We start from the raw sequence: 16,462 nt of genomic DNA on the forward strand, positions 1-16,462 counted from the left end.
ACCTGTTGTTTTTTTCATTTTGGAGTTTTTTATTTTACTTTATTTAAACTTTGGGTAGAAATTGTGATATAGCTAGATATTACACATGCAATACTCCTTTCAATATTAAAGTAAAGAAATGAAAATTAGACTGGACGAATCTCTGTGCCTAGGGCAGTGTGAAATCAAAATAAAGCCCTGGGCAGCTCAGTGACTTACGTTATATATCTATTTTTTAATTTGAGTGAGAAATGTTAATATCTTAAATTATAATTATTAGAGTTGGTTACCTTTTGTACAAACAATAGAGCGGCAAATATGGATATAGCCAACTTACCAAATAGTATTTAGAAACTCAATGCCATATCTTTTCTTTTAAAATCCATACCCTCTTGTCAGTCAAGATTTCTCCCATTCTGCAAATGGACATTGATGGAAGGGCACTTGACATGACCCAGCCCATCAGCGCATCCCGTTGAAATGCACTAGACCTGTGCCAGCCTTCTTCTGCATGCAGATCTTGGGCAACCAGTAAGCTGGTGCAGGTCAAGCGAAATTCAGAGAGGCCGGGGTGTTGTCATTGTCAGTATACATTAGCAAGACAAGAATGGTGGATGGTAGAGCTATATGGAGAGATGACTCGACAAGGGATGTTGTTTAGAAAACAAAGGGGGAAAACAGTGGAATACTATGTACCGTGTCTCTCCGAAAATAAGACAGAGTCTTATATTATTTTTTTGCTTCGAAAGATGTGCTAGGGCTTATTTTCTTTTACCATGAACAGCAATACATATTTATTCTTGAACGAAAAAAAATCTAAATTTATTCAAATATAGTCATATCACATTCTGGAACATCAATATAACTCTGCAAACCCTGTGTGTAATGCATGTGTATTTATCTATATATCCATCCTTCTATCTATCTATCTATCTATCTAAATAGAAAAGCATAGGCAGTACTCCGGTAATTTCAGTGAAAAAATATAGGTTTTATCGAGCCCGGTGGCAACGTTTCAGTTCTAAAGAACCTTTGTTAAGCCTTTAGGCCCATTTACACACAACGATATCGCTAATAAGATATCGTCGGGGTCACGGTGTTGGGGACGCACATCCGGCCTCTTTAGCAATGTTGTTGTGTGTGACACCTTTTTGTGATCAGTAATGATCGCAAAAAGGTGTCAAATCGTTTGTCGTTTACACGTCGTTCATTTTTAAAAAAAATTGTTCCTCGTTTGGAACGCAGATTGTTTATCGTTCCTGCGGCAGCACACACCGCTATGTGTGACACCGCAGGAATGAGGAACAACATCGTACCTGCGGCCGCTGACAATGAGGAATGAAGGAGGTGGGTGGCATGTTCCGGCCGCTCATCTCCGCCCCTCCACTTCTATTGGGCGGCCACTTAGTGACGCCGCTGTGACACTGAACGAACCTCCCCCTTAAAGGAGAGATTGTTCGGCGGCTACAGCAACGTCGGTGAACAGGTAATTGCGTGTGATGCTGCCATAGCAATTTTGTTTGCTACAGCAGCAATCACCTCTTGACACGCCACTGACGTGGGCGTGTGCTATCGCTTGCGGCATCGCTAGCGATGTCGCAGCGTGTAAAGCCCGCTTTTGTCGCAGGTTCTTTGGAACTGAAATGTTGCCACTGAGCTCAATAAAACCTATATTTTTTCACTGAAATTACCGGAGTGCTGCTTATGCTATTTTGTTTGGATATTAAACAACTTCTGGAAGGTTGTGGTAAGGCCTGGCACCTAGGATCTGGAAGAGTGTTGATGTTCAGAACTTATTGTTTTTTATTTCTATCTATCCACACACTGCACATAAATACCTGCCTGTGACCTCTTCAGCCTTAGACTCCTGCAATTAAGATAACTTTTGGTGACAACCTAGTAACATGATGTTATGTCTATTGATGGGCGAACCCGAACTGTAAAGTTTGGGGTTCGTACCAAACGAATAGTGTTTGTGCACACGATCCCGACCAGTAGCTTTCCTGGGAAGCTTGTGTTTCAGTTTGGGTCCAGTTCGTGTCTATGGGCTGTAAAAAAAAAAGCACTATTAAAAAAACATACTGATTATACTTACAGGTCCTGCGACACGTCCTGCAGACTCTGTCCCCCGGCCACTTCTGCTTCCGCATCCGATCATTGCTGTGCCGCCAGGTAACCACCACTGACTAAAGGCTCTTCCATGACATCATAGCCATGGGACCAGTCTGGTGTGAATGTTGATACCTCATGGGTTACATGACCTTCTGTAACGTCATAGCCATATGACCAGTTTGTAACCCAATGTCTGTACAACATTTAAACCAGACTGGTCACATGGTTATGACATCATGGAAGGTCCTGTAACTTGGTACAGCAATGATCGGACACGGAAGCAGAAGCGGTCGTGAGACAGAGTCTGCAGGACGCGTAACGGGAGCGGTAAGTATAGTGACAATGTTTATTATTAACTATATTCTTTATTTTTCAGCCCCCTCCGTCCCATTTCATAACTGTAAAGGCCAAGTTCGGTGTTCGGACACAGGTTTGCGTTATCTCAGAACCCGAACTCAAACTTTACTAAACGTTTGGGCGAGGCTCCTGAATGCAAACATTGGGTGGTTTGCCCATCACTAGTTATGTTCCAAAGGTCCTTAAGCAGTCTTATCATCAAAACTTTTGGGCTACTATCTATTGCCTCTGATTGTTTTTTCAAGTGAAACCACATAACATAATATGGAGGTAATCTCCCCTTTTGTGAGTTGCATGGACTTTGTGTACCACTGTATTAGGGTGCTTATAAGAGCAAATGGATAATGAAAGTCTTTGTAAAAGTAACAGAAGCATGCTAACGACAGACGGAGATAATCAGAACAATGTTGTGCTTGCGGTACACAAAAAGACTTGGTGTGCAATATTAACCTGCTCACTGCTAGCGATAACCCAACCTTTACCTTTCTAGTATTGAAAGGTTCCATCAACATGTCAACTCTATTGTGCATTTTTATTAATGGACATGTGACAGTCTCACAAGAGGTGGACAAGCCCTCCAAGGGATCACACAATCCTTCCTTTACAAAAAAAAAGAAACATTTTCAGCATGTGCTATGACATTTGCATAATTATAAGTCTAAAATAAAGTTACTATAGTTAACAGTTTATTGTATTTGAAATCACCCTTTGAAATATATAGAAATAATCTTTTGTTTCATACCGTACTGAACGTTAGTCCATTAGATTGCAACATCTAAACTAAAATATTTTTTTTTGTTTCTTTTCTTTTTTTTTTTTAATTTTCCTGACATTGCAGTAAAACATTTACACCATATTTTAGTTTTTTTTGTATCTTTTTAACTATGCTGGAACTAAAAAAAGGCAGGATTCTTAATATCAATATCCTGGCATTGTAAACAAAATGTTCCAGTAGAAAACTGAGTAATTGTGCCATTGCTTGAAAGCTTCCTTTGGCACCCCTGTGGCATGAGTTTAAGGTTCGATAAAACTTCATAGAGCTTGTACAGCAGCAACGACAAGAGGTCTGTGTCCTATATACTACCAAATATCACTGCTAATGCCAAGCTCCCTCGACGACATTGGTATCAATGCACTATTGCCGTGGTACTCTTGTTGGTCCTTGGCTGCACTGTTGTGGCTCAGTTGTCCATTGAGAAGGGTTAATGGTATATTGCAATATGTATGGTGATTGCCTAAAGATGCTACTGGCATAACTGGGGCGGGTTTCTCATATTCATAAGCTCTGCAGAAATGTCTCATTTGCATTGCTTCTGCATGGTGGTATCCAGATATATCTTCTGATGGAGGCAGTGTGCCGGATGTTCCCGTTACGGCAATGGAGGGTACAGTTTGTAGATCTCCAAATAGACTCTGCTCTCCACTGTCCATGACATGCTGTCTGGATAGCACTTCTTTCTTTTTTGCAGGCATTTCGTAGACTAGACGTTTCCAAAACTTTGAATTGAGTTTGCTGCTTTTTGGACCATTCCACTTGATTAGTGATTGGTGTTTTATGGCGTGTTTTAGGGATTCTACTTCTTGATAATTGACCTTTCCTCGCAAATTGCTGCATTCTATTAATATGACTTTGATTTCTCCACTGGTCAGCATATTGTGGAGTCTGCTGTCCAGCACAAAAATGCTCCAACCTCTTCGGATGACGTAATCTGGGGTCAGCACTATAATTAGTCTTCTGCTTTGCTCAACACACCTTGCAAGATCTTCCATGTAAGCTGTAAAACAGAAAAGAAGGATATAAGCGTTACCTAAATTACACTTTACACAGACAAATGCATTCTACTTCTCGGATTGTTAGGAAGACCATCTGTTGACTTTTTATGCCTTAATTCAATCAATAAGTACAAGATTTCACCACAGGCATCTCCATGTGGAGCAAAGACAATAAAGGAGGTCATTACCATTAATATACATTACATTAACAATACATCTTAAGCCCTTGTGTGCAGTACATTCCTGTTTTATATAGTGTGATCTCTTAAGGCCCCTTTATACACTGAGACTTTCTAGCGATCCCACCAGCGATCCCAACCTGGCCGGGACTGGTGAGCTGTCAAACAGTCAGACCTGGCTAACGACGCAACAGCGATCCGGACCTGCAGAACGACCTAGCTAGTCATTGGGGACGTTGTAAAGCAGCTTTTTGAAAGGGAAGTCGCTAACAAAGTTGCTATAAAGTCCCCTTTACACACTGAGACTTTCTAGCGATCATGCTGCACAGCGGGAAACAAAGGACCAAAGAATGATCCTGAACGATTTGTAGCGATCAGCAACTTCACAGCAGGGGCCAGGTCGCTGATGTGTTTCACACACTGCAATGTCGCTGGGGAGGTCGCTATAACGTCACAAAACCGGTGACGTTACAGCGATGTCGTTTGCGATGTTGCAGTGTGTAAAGCCACCTTAATTCACTTGATTGTTGTATGACCCTTACTGCATAATGATGAGCTCTAAATGAATAATGTCCTGGTTGGTGGCCAAACAAAAAATAGTATGCAAAGTTGGATCCTGTGTTTCATTATTGTATTTTGATCTAAACTAAATCAATATCCAAAATTCACTTCCAACCAAGTTGCACTTTAAAACATATTAGTTTATCCCAATAAATTAACTGGGTGGAATACATACTTAATGTAGAAAGTGTGCAGTCACATAAGGAAGCTACTTAGGTGCCTGGTACAGTAAGCTCATAGATCTCAACGGAAAATCTCCAGAAGAACCCCAAATAATCAAGGGTCTTTAGTATTATTGTCCTCACATGGACCAATGGAACCTTTTGGGCAACCCTAGGCCACAAGTGCCTGAACCCACTATACTGGTGCCCCTGGCCTAAACCCTTCCTAGCAGTAAAAACCTGAAAATCTTACACTTCATTAGACTGCATGAAAAGGTTCATCTTCATTTCTCCAACAGTCTATAACTAGTGATGGGCAAACGTGCTCAGCACTGCTCGTTACTCGATCAAGCATTGGGGTGCTCGGGCATTCGTGGAGCTCTTCCGAGTAATGCAGGTGCTTGCATATTTTGTCAGTGGAACAACCACCATAACGCTGAGACTTTCTTCACTATATGATGTGTGCAGACACCGAGGGAGAGGCAGTCGCAGCCTCTGAATGGCTCTCCAGGGGGATGAAACAACGTTCTAAGATGTAGTTTGACCAAAACAGAAAATCCACCCTCCCTCACACCGAAAATGCTCTGTTTATGGCTGTCTACATGAGGGTGGAGACCCGAACAGTCCAATCATTGACTTTCCATACACCAAGCTTGTCCAGGCGCCTGACCAATTTGAATCGAGTAGCGAGTATTCACACATATTAGTGCTCACTCATCACTATTTATAACTAATAACTGAGCTACTCTTCTAGTCTGCAAAATTATATTCAACCAATATGTCTCTATGATTCAAGGACCCACAATAATATCTTAGCAATTCCTGTGCTGTAAAATCTTGTCTCCATTGTATAATTAAAAGGGGTCTCCAAGAAATGTGCTAAAATAAAATACTTTTAAATATTAAACATTTTTCTAAATACCTTAATTTAAAATTAAAAGTGAAAATATATTCTTTATGTAGTGAACTCTGTCAACATATTAAAGTTGGCAGCTCCCATCTAGCAGTGCGCAGCCATCCTAGTACGGGCTGCACAGAGAGTGAGACAGACGTACTCCCTACACTGCACTAAACCTGTCAGGCTGACTGAGATGGATTTCATTGAGCTAAAGAAATGTGTTTATTTTCTCCTTTATTCGTCTCTGCTCAGTATCCTGTCAGAGTGACTGAACAGAGCAATGCGAGTTCACGATGCCTGACAGGACGCTGCTTTGACTGGATATTTTTCTCGAGCAGATGTTTTATACTCAGCCTGTCCTACTGCATAACCTCTGAACTCTAGGGCGGGTGCATGCGGTTTTATGGCTGCTGCCATCTTGAAAATCTAAAGTACATGAGCTAAAGCATACCTTTGAGATTAACATATTTAGAAAAAGAAATATATATTTATGTGTATTATTTATTTTAGAACAATTCTCGGAAAACCCCTTTTATGTTATATAAGCTACTGCATCAGAAAAAGCTGAAAAAATGGAGCAAGACTGGTAAAGGACACAGGACTTGCCACCCACAAAGTTAGGCCCCTTTCAGACGTCCATCTTTAATCAGGTACAAGCCACATGCATCGGTATGGTCATACGTGTTTCATATGTGTGTCATGTGTGTCATGTGTGTCACATGTGTGTCACATGTCTGAAATCTGTATTTGCATACATGTGACATCAGTGTGACATGTACCGTTGAAAACACAAGTCTTTGAAATAAGAAGATTTTCTATATTCACCTGTATCAAGCGCTGTTTTCTTTGGCTCTGCTGTCTCCTGCTTCTGACCCCTGCTCATTATATTTATTGATTATTCACTGCCCCTCTGACCTGGAAGCCGGAGCATTGCGGTGACAGCATCGCGGGGTCAGCATCACCTGTCACCTATGGCTGCTGTCCCCGATGCTGTCTTCGCGATGCTCTGGCTTCCAGGTCCTCAGTGCAGTGAATGATCAATGAATATAATCAGCGGGGGTCAGGAGCGGGAGACAGCAGAGCCAAAGAAAACAGCGCTGGATACAGGTGAATATAGAAAATATTTTTATTTCAAAGACCCGTGTTTTCTGTGCGATCCGTGTGACACCCGTGATGCCGGAGAAAAAACAGACATGTCTCCGTGTGTGCGTGCAGAGCCACGAGGGGTCATATGGTCCATGTGAAAACACGACCGTGTGAGTAACAGGATAGAAAAACATGGGTACGTGTGGCATCCGTGTTAAAAACGGATGTCACACTACCTGAAACAAGGACGTCTGAAAGGGGCCTTACACTGAGTGATATCCCAGAGTTGCGTATACAAGTTGTACAGCTAAAGCAATTTATTTTAGATATACCTTATTAGTTTATAAAGGCGTTGCTGAATCAGAATTATTTCATTATGGCCAAAGCACAGTGTAGCTATATCAGAAAAAAGGGTCCTGCATTAAACAGACATTGGTGTGAACATGCTTTGGTTAATATTACATTCATCTTTAATGGCACTACATGGAGCGTGAACACGCGTTGCCAAAGTTCTACAGGTTACAGCTGATTGTTGAGGTTTCCAGGAATAGGAGACATTCGGCTTTTGGACTAAATTCATTATTGCATTTGTAACTTTTTTGTAAATAAAATTTGTTTAAAAGAACTGAGAGTCCTCAGTGGTTGATACCTTTTAATGGCTAACTGAAAAGATGGTAATGATTGCAAGCTTTCGAGACTACTCAGGTCTCTTCATCAGGCTCAATATAACACAAAATCTGAAGAGTCACATATTTATACACAACAGGACATAGAAAAGTGCAGTAAAAGTAAAAGTAAAAGTTTTTTTACTGCACTTTTCTATGTCCTGTTGTGTATAAATATGTGACTCTTCAGATTTTGTGTTATACCATGCCTGATGAAGAGACCTGAGTAGTCTCGAAAGCTTGCAATCATTACCATCTTTTCAGTTAGCCATTAAAAGGTATCAACCACTGAGGACTCTCAGTTCTTTTAAACAAATTTTATTTATCTCTACTGGCTAACACGGTACAAAGATATATTTTACTTGTAACTTTTTTGTAGCATTTTGTATCTTTTTTTGTTTGCACCATATTCACCACTACATTTGCTGCTTTTTTTAAATCTTTATTTTATGTGTACATCCATTTTTTTTTTCGTTTACCACTGTGGTTGCAGTTTAAAGTTTCCATATCTTTTTGCCTGATTCATCACATCGACTTTCCGAAATGTTACAAATTTTGTTGTAAACGTACTCAAGTCTTATCCTGCAATATTGTTACATACACCTGAACATTTAGCACAAGTTTTAGCAAAACATGCAAGTTTTTGTGCTAAATAAAGTTACAAAAATAAATAGCATTTTTTTTATTTAACTCAAAATTAATTAACCATATCCGCCATTTTTATGAATTGGACCTCAAAAAAGTCTGCAAACACCACAAGATAAAAAAGAAAAAGTGACTTTAAAAATGGCAAACTATTAATGGGCAACATTTTAATCGGATTGTCAGTGGATTAAACAAAGTGGAGAACTACTTTATGCTCACGTGCGCACATTGAGTCAGGGGTGTAACTACCGCAGAGGTCGCAATGAGAGAGGGAGCTGCGCTGTTCTGTGGCAGACCACGCAGCCATTATATGAATAAGGCGGGCCTGGTGTCAGCTGAGGCGGCACTGTGCTCCCCTCACCCGTCATTGCACACACCAATGGTAAAGTATGGAGCGGAGCGCTCCGCTCCATGCTCCACCATTCTCCCCTTGTGCCTGCACTCAACATCTCAGTGCAGCCGAGGGCAGTGATGTCACCACTGTGCGACTGCAGCTCGGACTCAGACTGCACACCGCAGTGCACAGGGCGGGAGGAGAGTGACCGGAGATGCAGGGGAACGAGGAGAGAGGTGAGGTCGAAGCAGCGTGGGAGCGAAAAGAGGTGAGGACTTGTTTGTTTTTTTTAATCAGTGAGTACACGAAAGCCAGCAACCTATGGGGGCTGCATTACCCATAGAGGTCTATAGGGCTGCATTACACATGGAGGCCTATGGGGTGGGGCTGCGCTACACATGGAGGCCTATGGGGCTGCATTACACATTGAAGTTTATGGGGCTGCACTACACATGGAGGCCTATGGGGCAGCACTACACATGGAGGCCTATGGGGCTGTATTACACATGGAGGTCTATGGGTCTGCATAATGTAATATGAAGGACACCTTGTACATGGACTATAGGGCTGCATTATACATGGAGGAGTATGGGGCTGCATAATGCAATATGAAGGTCTATTGGGCTGCATTATAATACATATAGGACTCTGGAGGGTGGCTGCATTATAATATATGCAGGACTATGGGGGCTATCTTATACATGGACTATGGGGGTGCATTATAATATATGGAGGACTATGGGGTGCAGTATAATATATGGAGTTCTATGGGTTGAATTATCATACATGGAGGACTATGGGAGTTGCATTATAATAATTAGAGGGTTATAAGGGCTTCTTTAAACATGGAGGACTATGGGAAATACATTATAATACATTGAGGATTAGGGGGGTGCATTCTAATATAAGAAGGGTTATGTTGGACCCTTTATACTATATGGAAGGCCATGTGGGAGCCATTAGTGTATTTGGAGAACTATATACGAGGGAGGGGACAAAGACACAAGCATGGGATGGTAATTTTTTGTGCTGAGGGAAAAAGGCTCATTCCCTCAGCACTCAGATTTCCTATACTTTGCTATACATCTTCTCTCAGCACCCATCTTTCCCATGTTCTTATATGGGAAAACTGGGTGCTGAGGGAAAGATGTATAGCAGAGCATGGGAAAGCTGGGTGCCGAGGACAAGATGGATGCTGATTGAAAGCTGGGTGCTAATTGAAAGAGGGATTTGAGATCATGGGAGACCTGGGTGCTGAGGGAAAGAGCCAAGTGTCAGCGTCATTATCCTGTACCCCGAGTATCGGTGTCATTATCCTGTACCCAAGTGTCGTTGGAGGGCGGAGCCCGTTCCAAACTCTAGGTACACCACTGCATTGAGTATTTGGTCAGTTTTTACCTCAGTATTTGTAGCCAAAACCAGGGGTGGAACAATCAGAGGAAGAGTATAATAGAAACACCACTTCTGTATTTTTTGCCCACTCCTGGTTTTGGCTTTCAAATACTGAGGCAAAAAACTCACCAACTACTCAACATGTGCACCATTTCTATATCATTTAAGCCACGTGCACACGTTGAGTATTTGGTGAGGTTTTTTTTATACCCAGTATTGGTCAGTTTTTACCTCAGTATTTGTAGCCAAAACTAGGAGTGTAACGATCATAGGCAAAGTATAATAGAAACACGGGCACCACTTGTTCATTTTTTACCCACTCCTGGTTTTGGCTTACAAATACTGAGGTAAACACTGACGAAATACTCAACATATGATCGTGGCCTTTATGCTTTTTTTTTTTTTATAAAGAATGGTTAAAAAAGGTAGTAGTTCTTTTGCCACTCCCACACAAAGACTTTCCTTGTCCTTGTCTCCAACTGGACTCTGTTTTTTGGCCTCCAACAATGATGTATCATGTTGACATATGGTAGCTGCAGCCAATCACAAATTGCAGTGGTCACATCATCATTGGAGTCTACAAACAGTTACTACTGGGGGACCAGGAACTGGTTTTAAAATGGTAAGGTGACGATTTTTTAGTCTTTCATTGATCATACAAAGATGAAGACTAGGAAAAAAATGGCACAGATGGGGTCTTACTAGATATATAAAAGGGCAGTGTGTAGAGATATACACTCACCTTATGTGGTTGTGAGAGTCACGACCACCAGAGATAGCATACAATTAATGGCGGCTGCTGCAGCCTCACGTGCATAAGTTTTCCAGGATGGAGAGGAGAAGGGGTTAACGCCACGCTGTCTCCAAAGAAGATGGAAAGTTATTGATTAACTATATTATTTTATTCCATAGTTCGAGATATAGAACAGCTTCCTCAGGACCAAGAAATCAACAATACCTAAGTGCTGTTGATTTCTTGGTCCTGAGGAAGAGGTTCCATACCTCAAAACGCATAGACCTATGGAATAAAATGATATAGTTATTCAACAACTTTCCATCTTCTTTGGCATCAGCGCGGCGTTAACCCTTCTCCTCTCCAGCTTGGAAAAATTGATCGTACAAAAAAATAGCTTTTTTAATTTAATTTAACTTGCTCCCCCCACCAGAAAGGTACACTAAGTGATGCCAACACCATGTACACCTCCATGTACTCCTTATTATTGCAAATAAGTCCTAGAAATAAAATGCAATACAGTACCTTGTGGTTTGATGGAAAGTAAACCTTAGGGGCACTTTGCACACTATGACATCGCAAGCCAATGCTTGCGATGCCGAGCGCGATAGTCCCCACCCCCGTTGCAGCTGTGATATCATGGTGATAGCTGCCGTAGCAAACATTATCGCTACGGCAGCTTCACATGCACTCACCTGACCTGCTACGTTGCTCTGGCCGGCCTTATTAAGGGGGCGGGTCGTGCGGCGTCATAGCGACGTCACACGGCAGGCAGCCAATAGAAGCGCAGGGGCGGAGATGAGCGGGACGTAAACATCCTGCCCACCTCCTTCCTTCCTTCCGCATAGCTGGCGTGAGCCTCAGGACGCAGGTAAGGTGATATTCCTCGCTCCTGCGGCTTCACACACAGCGATGTGTGATGCCGCTGGAACGAGGAACAACATCGTAACATCGGTCATTTCCAAATTATGGAAATGACCGACGCTACACCAATGATACGATTAAGTCGATTTTGCGCTCGTTAATCATATCAAAAAGGCTTTACACAGTACAATATCGACTGCGACGCCGGATGTGCATCACTTTCAATTTGACCCCACCGACATCGCACCTGCGATGTCGTAGTGTGCAAAGTGCCCCTTAGATTTCTGTGTTCTAGAAATATGTGAAACCTTGCTTTAAAGTACCTCGCTTCCCATGGTGGACTGGTTTGAAAAACTGTAATTTGTGCTTTAAAAATGAATACAGACATTTAAGCAAATTGCAAGCTTGTCTGGCATCTCCTTCACATCCTGCAATCGTAGCATTTTGATAATTCTGCTAATTACATGCAATATATTCTTCTAGAGCGGTGTTTATTTTAATGAGTTTGGCTTCGGAGAAGGTATTAATGATATACTGCGACTTTAATATTTCCCTGTGCTGCCAGCTAAAAGAAGCTGTCATGTTTGGTGCCAAGTATCAAAGGTATAAGTAATGCTTATAATTATAAGAGCGGAACAATAACGCACACCCTCGTGTGGCTGTAACATATAATTACACAGTCATGAACTTAACTTTCCAAAGGACTGTCCAATCAAGTCTTAAAGAGACTTTAAATTACCATGTGTTGATGTGATCAGCCACCGCGGATACCATAAATTAGTATGTTCAGAAGAAACGCACTATGTGAACCCTCCAACACAAACATCAATTTTCTGATCTTGATGTAAATTGCAGGTGTTTGTAACACGACAGACACAGACAGAAATCAAGTATAAAGACTTTTATTAACAGTTTTTCCTTCAAAAAAAAATGAGACTTCTTTTATAATAACTAATCAAAAAATGTGAAACCACATAATGGAGTGATACTATCCACAATTATTTTATTTAGAAAATCCCAAACAAGTTAAAAAAGGGAGTGTACATGCACAATTCCTCATTCTGGTAACATTATGTACGAGGACATGAGAACCTCACTCGTGCGGTGCGGTGGCCCTTAAAAAAGGTAACCCGAAACGGACGTTGGGCGTGGACCTTGGACCAGCTCCCCTTTTGCCTGAACCTCCGGTATGTAACTTATGACACTGTTTACCTTTTGCATGCCTGGGATACGTTAGTACCGGCATGCTGAGGGAATGTCTTTATGACCTACACCAGGGTTTAAGGCAAGGGGGAATCTTTACCATCTGTGCCTGGAATTAGAAATTAATATACTCTGATATAGTTGGGCTTATCGCCCTATATCTTCCAGACACAGTTTATATCACCTTTTGGTCCTGGTCCCCACGCAGTGAGGTTCTCCTGTCCTCGTACATAATGTTACCAGAATGAGGAATTGTGCATGTGCACTTCCTTTTTTAACTTGTTTGAGATTTTCTAAATAAAATAATTGTGGATAGCATCACTCCATTGTGTGGTTTCACATTTTTTGATTAGTTCTGATAGGAGTTTGTCCTGTTACCAGAAATCCAATACTATGGGGATTTTACTTGTCAGATAATTCCTGCAAGCATGTTTGGATATATGGAAATAATCCCCTTTCTTTCTATGAAAATTGTTTCATTCTTTTATAATAACGTAGTCTTTGTTTTTCAGCATAAGATGTTTTTTGGTGGTACAAAAAAAAAAAAAAATATGTCCCAGAAATGGGAAATTGACAAAAAAATGAAAAAGTATTGTCTTTGCCTATTTCCAGTCACTGATACTGCTAAATAATATGATCACTGTCATGTATTGGGCAGGGGAGTCACTCAGAATCCTTCCGATTGGTTGTGAACCTTTCAATCTGTGACAAAACCACACCAAAGTACAGTAACAGATAAGATATGGTTACAAACAGATATACAGGTAGATCAGTTACCTTATTCCTTATGAATATGCTTGGTGTTGGCTGGCACACGGGAGGCGCTGTGGAGCCATGAGTTCCTGGGACTCCTCACATGAGTATTCACACATGACCTCTCAGAGAAGAATGTCCAGTCTGATGTTATGAATCTAGGCACATTCCATGTCCTCTTCCACCTATTGACCTAACACTGGGTTGGACATGGGTGTGACTTTTAGCTTCCAGGGAGATATGGATTTCCAGTTTCTCCATATCTCTGCCCCTGAGCATCTCACATGGAAGATATGACCATTATATTTCCCTTCAGGATTTTAGCTATCCATACAGAGGAAACTCGGGGTGTCTATGGTCTTCTTATAGCCAGATATTATCGACTGCTACGCCTGTCTCACAATGTAGGGGAAATGTGTGTCTCGTGCGTCTTGCTATCAGGAATCTGGAAATGTGCCTGCCTTATTTGTTGCAGCGGCGCGCTCCCCAATGTTGTAACTCTTACATCGGCACCTTGAAGTCTACCAAAGCCTGGACCTGGTTCTTTGAAGCTCGGTTGTAAACTTGGAAAACCTGAAGTTGTCCGGTCATCCTTCCTGCTTTTCAGCAAGGGGCTTTCTCTATTCAGAGACTTTCTTGACTGGACTTGTGACCTCACCAGTTGGTGAGTGATCAGGGAGGATACTTTGCTACAGGCTGGGGGGGGGGAATGAACAGTGACAGCTGACTGACCTTTGACTGTCATAATCCTCATAATATTCCTCATCATATTCTATTCCTCATCATAATCCTCCCAATCATAATTATTGATCCTTGGCAAGAAATAAAGTAACATCATTCTCATGCTCTTCTCTAATGATCCTCTACCAGATGCTTTATTGATCTATGAATCCAACCTCTGTCTACTAATCTGACAGTAATAGTGAGCCAAGAAGCAAATAGACATTGGCCACTTGATCGTATTGGCCACATGACCTTTAGGAGCATTGGGCATCTGCATACTCTTCACATGTGATATCTCCTGTATGAAAATCCTCTCCAATTGCTCAAAAGCTGCTCAACAAGGAGATTCATTGAGCTTCTGCATGAGCGTGCGTATAAAGTGGTGTATGGTCTCAATAGTAAGTCCATGGTGCCAATTCATTAAAACTGGCATTGTGCACTCCAGTCTTAATGAAGGTTTATTTGGAGTACTATTGTCACGATGACTATGGTATAGCGGGGAAAGGGATACTTCTGATGGTGGAGAAGCCTGAGTCTCCTTCCTGGCCCCTTCTTCTGACCAGTCCTGATCTGATTCCCTCTCCCTCTCCCCTCAGGGAAGGATGGGTCAGGAGTATGTTGAAAACCAAAGATAAAGACAGATAAGGGAAAACCAAAAGTCTGTCACACAGCACGTACACACAAAGGTAAACACAACAAGAAATTCAGGAGGAAAAACAAAAGCAGGAAGGATGCACAAAGCAATGGGGTAAACTCTACAACTACTCCAAGCACAACTTAAGCACAACTTTCAGAGTCTCACACCTTACAGACCAACATACCTTACAACCACTGCCATCCCCATTGAAGTCTATCCTTTCCTGTATGTTATTTCTTCTGGTATGTGATACTGCTCCAACCACTGCCATCCCAATCTGAATTTCATATTCTTCTAACTCTTTGTTCTTGGTTCACACCTGTCTATTTCTTCTGCATCTTAAGTAGTTCGTTTTCTAGCTGTGAAGTAGTCCAAATGTTTCTCTAAGGCTGCTTTCACACCTCCGGTTTCTGCAATGCGGCACAATCCGGCACTTTGCAGGAAAATCGCAACCGTTTTTTTTTGCTGCCGGTTGCGTTTTTTCTGCATCGACTTTAATTAGTGCCGCATTATGCCGCAAGGCCTTGCGTTCCATTCGGTTTTTGCCGCATGTGGCAGATTTAGTCGATGTGGCGGCCGGATGGAACGTTGCCTGGCACGGTTTTTCGTGCGGCAAAAAAAAAAAACGCATCGCGCCGCATTCGGCTGATGCGGCGCATTTTTCAATGCATGCCTATGGCGGCCGGATGCGGCGCAATGCGGCAATAACCGCATCCGGCCGCCGCATGCGGTTTTTGCCACTGCGCATGCTCAGTAGCATGCCGCAAGCGGCAAAAACCGGACTGGCCGCAAAAGAAAAACTTATGCAAAGGATGCAGTGTGTTCACCGCATCCCTTGCATACCTTGCACAGCCGGATTGAGCCGCAGAGCTCAAGCCGGATGTGTGAAAGCAGCCTTAGTTTGTACTTACTAATTCACCCCTGGTGTGTTTCCCAGAGCTCTCTTCCTCTATCCCCCTCCCCTCTGCTCACACCTGAGTCATTTTCTAGGCCTCTTGAGTTGTATAAATTTGTTGGCACAGGTCTTGTTATGACCATGGTCTGTGTGATTTCATAAGTGGGATTTTCTAAGTGGGCAATCAGAAATATTCCAGAAGTGACCAGAAGGTGAGCGTTACCTCTAACTTTGTGTCTGTCACTTGCATTTTTTCCCCTACACTTTTTCATATTCCCATATGTAAACCTTAAACTTACCATTTTTCACCTAAGCCCTCACAGTTTTTGCTCCACTCCTCCTCACTCTCCTTCGCTATCCCCAAACGCCAGCACTCGCCAAACAAATATTCATCTCCCCTTCCCTTTTACCTCCCCACTTGTCCTCATCTGCTGACCTGCTCCTAAATCTCAGGTCTCTCTTAATAACTCGCAGACCATGCCGTCCACTCTCCTTCTCCTACCTGCTCTCCC

At 42.2% G+C, this 16,462-nt stretch overlaps 1 protein-coding gene across 1 annotated transcript in view; it reads right to left on the reverse strand.

Annotated features, from left to right (window-relative positions):
* Positions 1–2,392: 2,392 nt before the first annotated feature.
* The window catches only part of IL1RAPL2 (interleukin 1 receptor accessory protein like 2), a 1,148,049-nt gene continuing 1,133,979 nt past the window's right edge, over positions 2,393–16,462 (reverse strand). Inside the window, exon 11 of the mRNA XM_075323820.1 lies at positions 2,393–4,223. Within this exon, the coding sequence (XP_075179935.1) occupies positions 3,529–4,223 (695 nt within the window). The 3' untranslated portion in view covers positions 2,393–3,528. The remainder of the gene's footprint in view (positions 4,224–16,462) is intronic.

This window comes from Anomaloglossus baeobatrachus, chromosome 9, assembly GCF_048569485.1.
Source record: "Anomaloglossus baeobatrachus isolate aAnoBae1 chromosome 9, aAnoBae1.hap1, whole genome shotgun sequence".
Lineage (NCBI taxonomy): Eukaryota > Metazoa > Chordata > Amphibia > Anura > Aromobatidae > Anomaloglossus > Anomaloglossus baeobatrachus.